The sequence below is a fragment of the Ursus arctos genome, unplaced genomic scaffold (genome assembly GCF_023065955.2).
Source record: "Ursus arctos isolate Adak ecotype North America unplaced genomic scaffold, UrsArc2.0 scaffold_19, whole genome shotgun sequence".
In the NCBI taxonomy this organism is placed as follows: Eukaryota; Metazoa; Chordata; class Mammalia; order Carnivora; family Ursidae; genus Ursus; species Ursus arctos.
In genome coordinates, this window is record NW_026622863.1 from 38947241 (window position 1) to 38961935 (window position 14695).

Below are 14695 nucleotides of genomic sequence, written 5' to 3' on the forward strand. Positions count from 1 at the left end.
TTGCTATTATAAATAGTAAATATCACACCTTACTCTCTTCTTTTTCACATACTATGATAAACGGTAGTAGAATTAGCCGGGGGTTCTTCTTTCCTCCTCCTGTCTAATTTTAGATGGTAGCCTAGGGCAGTTTCCTCGGCATACTTTCCTTTACTGGCACACTTTCATATGCTTTTGCTTCCATTTTTGTCACATGACACTGTCAGTGCTTGATACTTGCATCCTTGTTGTAGCCCCTTTATCTCCCATCATTTAGGCCCGTTCTGTAGTGAAGTGTATTCATCTTGTGCCAACTGACTTTGTGGTTTCCGAAGCTTGTTCTCTAGGTGATTCCTCCTGAAGGTCTCATGGAACCATCCATGCCTTGAGGTGTTCCATATTGATAACTTTCTTTTTTTTAAGATTTATTTATTTATTAAGGGGGGAGAGAGAGAATCCACAACAGACCCCCCACTGCGCACAGAGCTGATGTGGGGCTCCATCTCACAACCCTGAGACCATGACCTGAGCTGAAACCAAGAGTTGGCTGCTCAACTGACTGAGCCACCCAGGCGTCCCTTGGTAACTTTCTTCTTTGAGGCCAGTTTGGCTTGTATTTTCTCTCTTTGAATACCACAAATATGTGCTCCACTGTCTCAGGGTAGGAAGTGTTGCTGATGAGAATCCGGACACCTATATTAATTTCTTTCCTTTATAAGTGAATTGGGGTCAGGGGAGGGCATGAAAGGAGGAGTGGATCCCCAAAGCTCCATAATTTAATCACTATATTTCCCTGTTGCCCCTCCTAGCTCAGGTTCTCCAGTAATTTCGTATCTGGTTTGTTGGTTCTGGTCCCCTCCCACTCTCCCACCTGCCCCAGGAAATGTTTCTTGAATTACAGTTCTCAAGAATTCTCTTGCTTTGGGGCGCCTGGGTGGCTCAGTCAGTTAAGTGGCCAACTCTTGATTTCAGCTTATGTCACGATCTTGCGGTCATGGATTGAGCCCCATGTTGGGCTCCTTGCTCAGTGGGGAGTTGGCTTCAAAATTCTCTCTCTCCCCACCCTCAGATAAGTAAATCTTTTAAAAAAAACTTCTGTTGCTTTTATTTCCCCCCCCCACCCCGGGAACCCCAATTTTACATGTGTTAGACCTTCCTTTCCCTATCTTCCTTATTTTTCTCTCAAATACTTTTTGTTTGAGGGATTTTGTGTCGATGAAAAATCTATTCCATGTCATGATCTTGCCTGCGAGATGAGCTAAGGTGGGACTGCCAAACTCCATGGCTCAGCTCACTCCAGAGACTTGGTGACAGTCAAGCTACAGGGCCAGAAAGACCACTAGGCACATTTCTGAAACAAAATCCTAAAGCTAAAGACATTATTTTGTTCTTGTCCTATTTCTTTAAGCACTCAGCTTTCCTACCTTGTTCTTATACCTGCATTTGTTGTAATTCAATAGTACAGTTGCTAACAAAATAAAGCAAAAGCCTTTAACGTAAGCGAGACAAATTCTTTTTTGCGTTGGCATATAGACCCACTTCAGCTGTGCAGAGAGGTGGCAGGGAACCCCGGTTTGCAGATGCAGATTATTAGTGGCTGCCCGCACAGGAATGGGTCTGGAGCCAGAATTCAGGAGCAAACCCCACTAAACTGTGATGTTCAAGGGAAGAGTAGAGTCAGGTTGGAAATAGAAAGCATGCCCCTAGATTTTAAAGTACTTACTTTTAATCCATCAAGAAATCAAAGCCACGTGTGACAGGTGGGGCACAAAACCTACCTTGATAGGCCTTTCCAGGTCTTTCTTTGTAAACCTCATCACAACCAATCCCAGAATGGTCAGGCCATAAAACAGCCATGCGGCAAAACTGAAGTAATTGACCAGTGAGTTGATGTCACCAGGGATGATATAAATAGTCGCTATGATACCCTAGTGGAAGGAAGCGTGGATTCTTAGGTCATTGGTACATAAAGATGGATCCCTGTCACCTCACAGGAGACTGAAGAAGTAGTGTTTCCTGTGAATGAACATGTCAGCATGAAAGAAACCTATGCATCCCATTGGAGTTGGGGTTAAACCAGGCTTTGGCTGTGGTGAGTGTTCTCCCTGAAGCCTGATGGAAAGGACTTGGAAAATTTGTGACTCTTTGAAGGTGCAATTTTAAGCAGGGGAAAAAACAAAATAATGCGTGTATGTCACACCAGCTTTCTGATGATAAGTGTTCCTGCCAGAGAGTCTTCGTCAGGGGAAAGGGCCCTGCCTGCACTGCGACACTCAGCTGTCTTAGCCTGGCCTGGACCTGCCTTAGCTGCATGGCCTACTCCTAAGGGAGTAGGCTGATGGAGAGTAGTGCTTCTTCTTCGGGGTGGAAGGAGTCTGGCCCCGAGGCTGGGCTTGGACGGCCCATAAGGGCCAGGGACAGTTGCACACAACCAAGGACTATCCCCCACTGAGAAACTCCAATTAGAGGACGTCAGAGGGCCTCTACTGTGCAAGGACGCCATGACATCTAGACAAGGGGGCCATAAGGAGAAGCACTTAACAGTAGCCACCTCATAAATGCCTTATTCTCCTTCCCTGTAAGCTGGTGGGGTTTTATATAGTTCGTTACTGGGGACCCCGACATACAGATGTACATGTAAGGAGTGCAGAGGGTAGAAAGTTGGAAGAGTCAGTGTCTTTCACGGACAGATTGAGAACAAAGAGCAGACATTGGGCAATGTTTGAATTGTCATGGGCTTTTTAACCTACCTATTTCATGTCGAGGAGCGAGGGAGCCTGGGCCATGGGAAAACCACTGGGCTTAGCAATACCTGGTTCCCTCAGGGCCCCTCTGCATTTAAGGGGGTGTCTGCTGGCAGAATTCATACTTACATAAAAGATGATGGCAGGGGCTGGAGTCAGACGCCTGACGCTGATGTAGGAGAGCACTTTGAGCATATGGCCTTCCCGGCCCGCCACGTACACAAGTCTGAAAAAGCAATAGGAGCCCCTGTGGGTGGGCCTGCGAGCTGTTGTACCATCAGGGGGCTTCGCTACAAAGCCGCGGGGAGAGGGACTCAATGGGAACTTGGCATCTTCAGTGGGAGGCGGTCTCGGGGAGGTAAGCGAATTTTGGGGAAGTGAGAGGTGGTTAAATGCCCCTGAGAGCAACACATCCCGGTGCTGTGGGTCACCTACGCAGGGGAGAGCAGGGGGCTGGCTTGGGGTTTGGGGAGGACCTTTCAGGAGGAGACACCTACTCAGTGTCCTCAAAGTTATGCTCTCACATAAGGGAAAACCTGGTCTGGGGCCAGTGGACCCCCCATGCTTGGAGCCCCTGACAGAGGCAAACACAGAGGCACCTGGCACTTCCTAAATCCACGCTGTACAGAATTTCCATATTAAAAAAAACAACCCCAAAAGATGAATCAAGAATGTGTCAGTAGATGCAAACAAATGGCTTAGTACCCCCACTCCCAAGAACTCCTGGTGATTCAGTCATCTGAAAGACTATATTTAAAATGTTGAAGAGAGAAAAGGAAAAAGCCAAACAATTTTTAAAAAATAAATTACCATAATTTAAGAATGTAATCAACAGCTGTTAATCTAGGTTCAGAGTGAAAAAAATACATTAGAAACTAGATCTGATACCACCTCACACCAGTCAGAATGCCTGAAATTAACAAGTGAGGAAACAACAGATGTTGGTGAGGATGTGGAGAAGGGGGAACCTTCTCATGCTGCTGGTGGGAATGCGAGCTGGAGCAGCCACTCTAGAAAACCATATGGAGGCTCCTCAAAGTTGCAAATAGAGCTACCCTATGACCCAGCAATTGCACTATTAGGGATTTACCCCAAATATACAAACGCAGTGATCCAAAGGGGCACCTGCACCCCAATGTTTATAGCAGCAAGTCCACAGAGCCAAACTATGGAGAGAGCCCAGATGTCCATTGACAGATGACTGGATAAAGAAGATGTGATATACATACAATGGATTACTACTCAGCCATCAAAAAATGAAATCCTGCCATTTGCAATAGTGGATGGAACTTGAGGGTGTTATGCTAAGTGAAATAAGTCAATCAGAGACAATTATGATCTCACTCATGTGGAATTTAAGAAACAAAACAAAGGGAAGAGAGGAAAAAATAAGACAAAACCAGGAAGACAAACCATTAAAAGACAATTATAGGAAACAAACTTAAGGGTTGCTGGAGAGGAGGGGGTCGGGGGTGGGGTAACTGGGTGATGGATATTAAGGAGGGCACGTAATGTAATAAGCACTGGGTATTATACAAGACTGATGGATCACTGAACCTGACCTCTGAAACCAATAAAATACATTATGTTAATTGAATTTAAATTTTAAAAAATAAACAATTTTTTAAATTTAATGCTCTAATTATCATGATAAAAAAAAAGATACTAGATCTGAGAGGGGTGCCTGGAGGGCTCAGTTAAGTGTCTGACTCTTGATTTTGCCTCAGGTCATGATCTCAGGGTCATGAGATCAAGCCCACATTGGGCTCCATGCTCAGTGTGGAGTGTGCTTGGGATTCTCTCTCTCTGCCCCTCCCCCCACTCACGCTCTGTCTCTAAATAAGTAAATAGAATCTTTAAAAAAAAACATACTAGATCCGTCTATTTAAAACTACATATTTGAGGGCCGACTGGGTGGCTCAGTCGGTTAAGTGTCTGCCTTCAGCTCAGGTCATGGTCTCCAGGTCATGGGATGGAGCCCCATGTTGGGCTCCCAGCTCAGTGGGGAGTCTGCTTCTCCTTCTCCCTTTGCCTCTCCCCCCTGCTTGTGCTCTCTCCCTCTCTCTCAAATGAATAAGATCTTTTTAAAAAATAAATAAAACTACATATTTGAAATTTGAAAAAGACAAACACAGCGACAAGTTAGTTCCCAGAACAAGCCAGTTGAAACTGGGAGGAAAGCGGTCACCAGATGGAGAGAGGCGGACTTCAGGTGGTGCTGTGACCTCACGCTTTAAACCCTAAGAGCTCACAAACCTCTCCGTAAATTCCATGGGCTCAGAAAGCAAGCAGGACTTTTGCGACTGGACACAGTCACTGCAGGTGTGGCTGGAGGGCTGAGCAGGCAAGGAGTGGAGCCATGGACATAGGAGCACTGGTTCTTCCAGATGTTACCTGAGGGGGTTTGGGAAGCCTTCCTATTCACAGTGATAGCACAGGACAGGGCCCTTTGTGAAGCAGAGCGAACCCAGCATACTGGGCGTGATAATGATGGCATTCAAACCAGGAGGAGAAAGGATGGACTACGGATAAATAATATCAGGACAACAGGTAGAGGTTTGAGGGAGAAAAGTGAGATTTACGCCTCATATCAAAATATATTCCAGACTGATCAAAGAGCTAAAGTAAAATGCTGGAAGAAAACACGGGTGGGTATTCTTGAAAGGAGGAAGGTTTCTCTATATGTGACCTAGAAAACTCAAGATACCAGGAAGTAAAAATCTTTGGTGTGACCCCACAAAAATTCTACCCAACATAAGTCATAATTCTGGCCAGGCCCCAAGCTGCACAGGTGCAGAACCAGACAGAACTAATTCAGAATGGATCATAAACCTACATGTGAGGGCTACGTCTATAAAACTTCTAGGGTAAAACAAGAGAAAATCCTTGTGACCTTGGGTTGCACGAAGGCTCTTAGATATGACAACAAAAGCATGACACGTGAAAAAAAAAAAGTTGGGCTTTGTCAAAGTTAAAAACATGCATGTTTCAAAAACACCAGGAAGAGATGAGAAGACAAGCCACCGACTGGGAGAAATTATGTGCAAGTCAGATACCCGATAAAGGACTTGTGTCCATAATATGTAAAGAATTCTTACAACACAATGAGATGACAAACAGCTCAATCTAAAAGTGAACAAAAATTTGAGTAGATATTTCATCAGAAGATATATGAACGGCTAATTAGCATATGAAAAGATGCTCAGTATCAGTAGTCATCAGGGAACTGCAGTTACAACCACAGTGACATGACTAATACCCATTAGAAAGACTCCTCAAAAAGACAATGCCAAGTGTTCCGAGGTGGAGAAACTGGACCGCTCATGCACGACTTACGGAAATTAAAGTGGAACCACCACTTAGAAAACAGTTAAGCAGTTTCTGTAAAAGTTAATCACAAATTTACTGTACGAGCCAGTGATTCTACTAGGAAGCTACCTAAAGAAATGAAGACGTGTCCACACAGACCCGCGTGCGTGAACGTTCATAGCAGCGTTGTCCCTAACCGCCCAGAAGCGGAGCAAACTCCACGAACTGGTGAATGCATAAACAGAATGTGGTATATCCACTTAATGGGATACAGTTCAGCAGTTACAAGGAATGAGGAGGTACGTGCTATGACATGCGTGAACCTCAAATATAACACGCTAAGTGAAAAAGCCACATGCAGATGACATGGTGCATCACTGCATTTAAAGGAAATGTCTAGAAAAGGCAAAGTTACAGACACAGGAGCGGGTCAGTGGTAGTCTAGGGCTGGAGCGGGAGCAGGGATGAACTGCAGTTAGGCAGGAGTGAACTTTTTGGGATGATGGAAATGTTCCAGAATTGGACTGTGAGGACATTTGTACAGCTTTATAAATTTACTGAAATCACCAAATTACATAATTGCAAAGGGAGTTTTATAGTATTTAAGCCTCAGTAGAGCTACTGAAATTGTGTTTCTGTATGAGCAACAAACTTACCAGAAACTGAAATTTAAAAAATACCATTTACAATAGCACAAAAAATAGGATTATTTTTTTAAAGATTTTATTTATTCGACAGAGATAGAGACAGCCAGTGAGAGAGGGAACACAAGCAGGGGGAGTGGGAGAGGAAGAAGCCGGCTCATAGCAGAGGAGCCTGATGTGGGGCTCGATCCCATAACGCCGGGATCACGCCCTGAGCTGAAGGCAGACGCCCAACCGTTGTGCCACCCAGGCGCCCCAGGAATTTTTTTTTTAATTTGAGAGCGAGCGTGAGGGAGAGCATGAGCCAGGGGGAGGGGCCGAGAGAGAGGAGAAGAGACTCCCCGCTGAGCAGGGAGCCTGACTGGGGGCTCCATCCCAAGACACCAAGACCATGACCCAAGCTGAAAACAGATGCTCAACCAACTGAGCCACCCCAGGCACCCCCAAAATATGAAATATTTTGGGATGAATCCGACAAAAAATATGCAAGAGCCATATATTGAAACTACTCAGGAAAACACTTTTGAAAAAAATTAAGACCTAAATAAAGGGAGAGGGTCCTCGCCCTTAGATGAGAACAATCAATACAATTAAACCGGCAGCCCTCTCCAGACTGATCTACAGTTCACCACAGCCCTGATCAAAATCTTTGAGGGCCTTTTTGTAGAAATTGACAAGCAGATTCTAGAATTCATCTAGAAAGGCAAAGGACCCAGAAGAGCTGGGCGCTTCTGAAGAAGGGAAGGTGTTGGACCGGCAGTGTGTGTGCTTTGACAGGGCTGCCCTAGAAGAATGGTTTGGTGTCTGTCGCGTGTCAGTGTATAATCTTTGGCAATTCCACTCTCAGAAATATATCCACTCAGAACACTGGACAACCGGGCAAGGACATGTTCCAGAATGTCCCCTGTGGCAGTGTTGATGAAAATAAGCCCCACTCAGCCCATGAGCTGAGGTTATGTGAAATTGTGCTATGTCATAAAATGGAATACAGTACAGCCACTAACGGTCTCTGGACCAGGAGGGTCTGGAGGGTTGGCGGGGCTGTTTGTGTGAGTAACTGTTTGCTGTCGTGCACAGAGACAGTTGGGTAGTGACAAACTTCCATGGCTTGAAAGCCTAAAATGTTACTCTCTGATCTTGATTATGTATATATTCATAGGAGATGTTCAAGAACTATCCGTAAGTGACAAACAGGACAAGATGAGAAGTACCACCAGTGTGCCAGTCACTCTGTCGCCAAACTCACCCTGTGCTGAAGTTGGCGGCACTGCTCCCTGCTGCCGAGGAGCGTAGGAGCCTACCGCCAGTGGGGCCGCCATGCCCAGTGCCAGTGTGCAAGCTCGGCTACACTTTTTGCTCCCTTTCCAGGACTTCGGGTTTTCTTTTTTTTTAGTTTTTATTCAAATTCCAGTTAGACTTTGGGTTTTCTGTTATGCCATGCAGTGTTAACCTGGCAGAGCCCTAAGGACTTTCGCTCCGAGTCTTGTCTTCCTCAAGTGTGGGATGGGCTCTGCTGCCCCCTGCCCCCCAGGATGAGTGCAGGGGTTCCCTACCTGCCAGCCGTGAAGCAGGTCCCATTGGCAGCACCGATGGTGGAAAAGGCCACGAACAGTGGAACCACCCAAGAGGCTGGATAGAGAACACGGTCGCCAAACGTCTGCAGAGAGAAGCAGAGGAGTCCTGAGGGTCTTGCATGGCCTGCAGGAGCCGTGGGTCCCAAGGAAGCTGCTGGGCCCTGCCTGGGCACGGCCACTGACTCCCCTCCAGGAAAGGAGAAAGTAGACAACCCCTCGGGAGGAAAACAACCTAGCCTTTCTCCCCCGTAGTGCAGGAGAGCGGACTGTACTGACTCCATCCCTGGCCCTCCATCTTGCTCATGTTTGCTGGATGACCTCTCTTAGGGCTACATGTTCAGGGTGCCTTGGGGATTAATATCTATACCTTAGAAACGCCTGCCAAGGTCGGGATGCAGGGAGGCTTGTTTTGGCCTCCCAGGATTCTGTTAGAACATAGTCTTTCCCCTTCCCAGTGCACAGGTGGTGCCACAAGATCTAATTAAAGGTTGGCTGTCAGTGGGGTGCAGGCTAGCCCTTTGCTGTCACTAGAGTGCCGTTCTGCACACCACCTCATTCCATGAAATCTGTGGACTAAGGTCCAGACTTTGCAGAGAATAACTGCACTGAGCCTGGATCAACCTCCACCTGATTCCCCTGTCAGGAAGTTACCCTGAATAGAACCATGTATAAACTATATGGAGTCGTTTTTGTCTCAAAGTGCCTTCTCAGTTTGAGGGATACTTTACTGTCCCTCCCCAACCTCCTAACACAGAGTAACAGAAATCTTCTCTCCACCTGTCCCTGTCCTAATTTTTCATCATTTCAATGTCCTTCCAACACCCCGGCCCCTTGCTTCCTTGACCCCCCTCACTCAGAACGACCTTGTTCTCCCTGCACCTTGCCCACCTGTCCTTGTGACAGGTGACCTCATCGTGACCAAGACATCGCTCCCTGCTCCCCATCCCTGTCGCCTGTTTGCAGTTCATTTCCTGTCCCACCCTAGCTCCACAAGGCCTCCAGCATGTGGACACCCCCCCGCCTTTCCTACTGACCCTCACCCCCATCCCCGTCATTGAGACCCCCCCCGCCCAGCTTGATTTCCCCAGTTATTATAATTCCCTCCTTTGATCCCTTCCCTGCACTTTCTCACCCACGTCTGTGTCTGTCAAAACCCCTAGTGAAATCCAGCCCTGCCCCACCTGCATTCTGTGCCAGTGCCCGGGCCACACACCGAACCGGAAGGCCACCAGCAGGTGGGTCTTTGCTGCCGCCCTCAACTGCTCACTCTGCCCGTGTCTAGACGATTATTTCCCTCTTCCCCAGAGGGTACCTCAGCTCATTTAGGGCTTCCCACAGACCCCAGCAGCCACCTGCCCAGACCGGGCACTCACCACGGCCACCGCCTGGGACTGCAGGAGCTCGGTGGGAGTCATCACAGTGAAGTAGGAAACATTCATGAGGATGTAGCAGCCTGTCACCAGCGGGATCCCGATGATGATGGCCAAGGGCAGGTTTCTGGGAGGGCCAGGGACCCAGGGTCAGACCAGAGCATCCCGTGAGAGCCTCACAGGGCTGTTGTTTCTGTCCTGTCCTTTCTTCCCACTGGCTGGCCGGCCCTCCACCTCTCCTTGTAGTGGGTTGGGGTCCCAGCTGCCACAGCAGGGGCTGTGGGATGTGACATTGTCACATGAGAAAGAACGCTCCTGCTCTCAGACTCCAGGGCAGTGAGGTGGAACTGTTTATAAAGCAAAATCCACCCGAGATAAAGTTGGGGTTCATCCATCCTCCCAGTGACTATTCCACTGCCCAGAGCACAGCCAAGCTCTAATGAGCATATGGAAATGAGCCACTGGGGAAGCATTCACAGTCCGGGAGGGGGGCCGCCTCTTGCATGGGAGAGAGAAACATGCTTGCTGGCCCAGCGTCTCCCACCTGACTCAGCTCTCTTACCTGAAAGGGTTTCTAAGTTCTTCCGTGATGTAATTGAGTTGATTCCTAGGCAAAGAAAAGTAACATGAGTGACCTAACTTGGACCTCCTTTGCCAAGATCGTGAAACACACAATAAAGGCTGGCCTCATTTCAGACTCTCCACCACAGAGAAAATTCTCCGGCAGGAATTCAGGGTAATTGCTTGTGGAGAAAGCCCCGTGATGGGGGGGGCTCCCAAAGGTCTGCATGTCTGTCAGTGAGAAGTCTTTGTCCTCTGTGGGAGTCGTGGGAATTTGCCGAATTATCAGGAGCAATGAGTCCCCAAGCTGCTTTGAAAAACCAGAAGGTTCGCTGTCTGAAAGGAGAATGAAAGCTGTTCTGCATGAGGGGAAGACCAGTGTCAGAGAGGGTCACGCTTCTTCCCTCATCGACTACGCCTCCTATTTCCACGGCTGAAACGGAAGGGCTGTGGAATATTCTTGCCATGTCAAGAGCCTGGGCAGCCCTGACGGCCTCCCATTCCGCGAGCCTGTCTGTGTCCGATGACGCTTCCGGCCCGGGCCACCACTGCCTGCCCTCGGGCCACTCTGCGGGGCTGGGGAAGGGGCAGGGGTTTCGGTGTCTGTGGGGTCCAAGGAGAACGAGGGGGGGGTGCTGAGCAAAATGGAGATGTGGAGGTGAACGTTAGGGCCCCCCCAAACCCCAGGAAGGAAGGGTCCTTGCTCTCCTTGGTTTCAGTCTAGTAGCCTGGGACACCCCGACCAGATGTGTGTGGCGTCTCAGAGGGCCTTACCATCCGTCGTACGCCCAGAGTCCGTTATAAAATGCCAGACTGATGGCTCCCACAGACAGTTGTGTGCCCTCAAAAGAATTCTCAAAATTCCTTGTATTTCCTGTAATTAAGCCAGACAGTGAATTGTGGGTATCAGAGGACCAGACCGGGACCCTGGCTCATCTCTGGGCGACAGAAGGGCCCGACTCGGGCCCTCAGGTTACCACACAAACTCTGAAAAGCAGGGAAACGACAGGGCCTCCGGCGGAACTGCTGCGGGCTTCCTGAGAGGCCCCCGGAGCACAGCCTCTGGAGGACAAGGTGGTGGGACCCGCCCTCCCCGTCTCCTCCGCCCGCGGTCGCGGTCACCTTGGGCCAGGAGGACCAGGCCGCTGATGATGATGATGGCCACGATCACCAGCTTGGCCGCCGTGAACACGTTCTGGACGTAGCTCCCCAGCCGCACGCTCAGCGAGTTCACCGTGGTGATGAGCACTGGAACGAGCGGGGGGCGGGGTGACGTGGTGCGCCCCTGGGTCTCCCGCCTCGAACCTGCCCTCTCCACCGCCTCATTCATCGAGTGCACCACAGGGACCGCCCCGGGCGCTCTGCCAGGGCTTCGGGCCCCCAGCAGACCTGGCCCCGCTTGTCACCGGCACTTCCAGGCCCACCGGCCTCTTTCTGGGCGCAGAGGAGCCAGAGCCCCTCTCCCCACGTCACCCGTCTCCCCATGTCACCCGCGGCAGGTCCTTCCTGCCCCCTGACCCGGGCGTCACACTCGGGGACTCACGGATGGCAGCGGCAGCCAGGCATTTCACGACAACTTTGGGGGGCTCGCAGCCTGAGTAGAAGGGCGCGCACACATACTCGGAGAAGCTGAGGCAGATGATGGCGAAGGACGTGGGCTTTATGACGAACAGGCTGGTCCAGGAAAAGAGGTAGGCAGGGATGGGCCCGAAGGCCTCCATCAGGTAAGGGTACTCGCCCCCCGACTTGGTGATCATCGTACCGAGCTCCGCGAAGCACAGGGCCCCTGGAACACAGAGAGGAAGGGGTCCCCCCGAGGCCCCCGGTGAGGCGTTGCCCTGGTCCGAGGGAGCCCCTCCCCTCCGGGCCCCGCGCACGGGGCCACCGTGGCCCTCTCCTCTGACCGCCCCGCCCTGAGTTCTGGCCATGGCTCATTTCAGCGTGGCCGATCTACACCAGGCGCCCACAGGTGTTGAGAGGGATCCCAGCCACGGCGAGGCCCAGGGCGCAGAGGGTGCCCACCTAGCCGATCCCCACCTACCACCGGGACAGCTCGCCGGGGAGGGCGTCTTTATTACCCAGGGTTGCAAGGACCCCGCAGGCTGCCCATATGATGAGACAGGGCCCCACGGCTTCCGTGTTGCTGAGCACAGACTTGGGGGAGATGAAGATCCCTGAGCCGATGATGGTGCCCACGATGATGCAGATGCCGCTGAGCAGGCCCACCTGGGATGTGGGGGAGGGGAGGGGGAGGGGCGTTTGTGTAGCCGCCCTCTCCCCCCACTCCCCTCTCTCAGTGCGGCCAGCCCCCCAGGCGCCTCAGGCCAGCGCTGTTGTAGCAGGTAACACCGGGCTTAGCTCACATCAAGTCCATTCATCCTCACCACAGCCCCAAGCGCTGGGTGTGCCCTTGTCACCCCCATTTTACAGAGGAGAACACGGAGGCACAGAAAGGTCACGGTACTGCCCAGGGCTGGACAGCCAGCGCAGGCACACCTGCAGGCACAGCCAGCGCAGGCACCTGATGCCACGCTCCTGACCTCTATCCTGACTGCACTGCACAAAGCGACCCAGACGGTTCTAAAGGCTGGTTTAGCAAACAATGAGGTCAGGGCTCTGGTCTGGGCCAGAGGCCTCACGGAGAGCAGAGGAGGGGGCAGGGGGAGAAACAGAGGCTTCCAGGGACAGGAACACTCAGAGGCTGAGAACTTTCTCTGATGCCATTTTGCAGGGTGTGAGCTTCCTACCAACAAGCCCCCGCTCAGACACAAACCATACCGTTCCATCCCTATGACATTTAGGAACAGATAAAACTAACCTACAGGGATGAAACTCAGGGCTGGGGGGCCCGCCCGAGAAGGGGCAAGAGGGAATTTTCTAGGGTGATCAGTTTGTCAAAACTCATCAAACTGAACACTGAAGATTTGTACGTGAATTATACATGAATTAAGGGAAAAAAACTTTTTTAAAAGGGAGACAATGTGTGACTCGGGCCCCTACTTAGAACGTCAGCCCTCAGCAGCCACCAGGCCTGAGTTCTGGAGTCATACATGCTCACCCTTCTGGGCAGAGGCTGGGCTCAGGGTTAGAGCCCAGTGAACAAGGAAGGGTCTGCGGCTTGCCAGCAAGGGTCACACACAGTTGGGAAGGGCCCTGGGAGCAGGGTCAGGTCCCATTCTGGCCTCAGGGTTGGGGTGCACTAGCAGGACAGTCTTGGCTTTTCTCCTCTAATGGCTCATTTAGCTGACCAGCCTGGGAGCCCTCCAGAATCCTTCCTCCGGCTGAGGTCTGCATTCACCCAGAAGCTGCCCAGGTTTAGGGATGAGCTGAGGACACACCTGCGGTTAGCTCTGCGCTCTTCAGTGGGCAGCAACACCCATCAGCCAACTTCTAGGGACCGCAGATCCCAGACCAACCCACAGTCAAGCCATGCCATCCCCCAAATTCCTTCTCCGTCCCCTCTGCCACCAGGCCTGGGAGCTCTTGGAGGCTCTGCCCAGAGCTTAGCCCACTCATCGGACCCTCAAAGCCATCCTGATCTTGTTCTGGGACTCTCCCTTCTCAGCCTGTGAGCTTGAAGCTGACCCTCCACGCCCATCCGCCTGCATCGAGCTCCGTTCTGTCTGCATTCCCCGCCCTCCAGAGCTCCCCTTCCTTGCAGCCCCAGTGCTAGCCCTGAGTGACGCAGTTCACCCCTAGAGCGCAGGCACCTCCAAGTCCAGCCACTACTACATTCCATCTCACAGGGGTCATCCACGTCACACCCATGTCACACTCGCCACCCCTGCTAGACTCACTAAAAAGGAACGAGTTTCCCATCACTGGAGGGACAAGAGGCACACACAGGGGCAGATACTTGGTGAAGACACTATAGAGGGGGCTCCAACATCAGAAGGTCCTCTCTGAGCATCCCTGATGCCATGGGTCTGAGCAAACACCAGCCCCTCCAGGCACTCGCCCGGTGTACAGAAACACACAGTAACCTCGTAACAAAATGCTGACTTCACTGGCCAGAAGGAAAGAGGTAAGTCCAAGGAATTGTTTGCTTTGAGATGCGCTTTCCAAATCAGAGAGCAGCGGGGTCTTCACTGGGGCACTTGACCTGGGAAGGGCCGCTGCCGAGGCATGGCCTTACCTCCTTCTGGAGACTTGTGGTCTTGGGTTCCTTACTCTGGATACTCTGGACGGACCTCTCATCCTCTCTCCTGTTTCTCAGGCTTGTCTCCTCCATTTTCCCCTCCCGCCAGTTCCAGGAGGCTGCAAGGAGAGCAGGGACCTTGACTCAGCACCTGGACAAGATGCAGACACGGGCTCAGCCAGCGCTCTCCTGGCTGACCCTCCAGGCCTGGGGAGGGGGGGGTTCTAAAAGCAGCTTCTTAGCTACTGTTTCCGGGAAGCGCCCTTGTCGACCCCTTGGGGATGAGTCCCTGGGCTAATGATCTGCATGACCCCCTGCAGATGGCCGCAGGGAAGGGGGCTCCCATGCATTTTCCCTGCCGCCCGCCCGCAGCCAC

General features: G+C 51.2%; 1 protein-coding gene across 1 annotated transcript in view; it reads right to left on the reverse strand.

The window, feature by feature from the left end:
* Positions 1–14695, reverse strand: part of SLC7A9 (solute carrier family 7 member 9) — a 32535-nt gene that overhangs the window by 8712 nt on the left and 9128 nt on the right. Inside the window, exons 3-12 of the mRNA XM_057314313.1 lie at positions 14317–14470; positions 12260–12407; positions 11725–11967; positions 11304–11429; positions 10956–11055; positions 10183–10227; positions 9624–9747; positions 8230–8333; positions 2853–2949; positions 1758–1907 (exon numbers count right to left, since the gene is read on the reverse strand). Coding sequence (XP_057170296.1) covers positions 1758–1907; positions 2853–2949; positions 8230–8333; positions 9624–9747; positions 10183–10227; positions 10956–11055; positions 11304–11429; positions 11725–11967; positions 12260–12407; positions 14317–14412 — 1233 coding nt within the window. The 5' untranslated portion in view covers positions 14413–14470. The remainder of the gene's footprint in view (positions 1–1757; positions 1908–2852; positions 2950–8229; positions 8334–9623; positions 9748–10182; positions 10228–10955; positions 11056–11303; positions 11430–11724; positions 11968–12259; positions 12408–14316; positions 14471–14695) is intronic.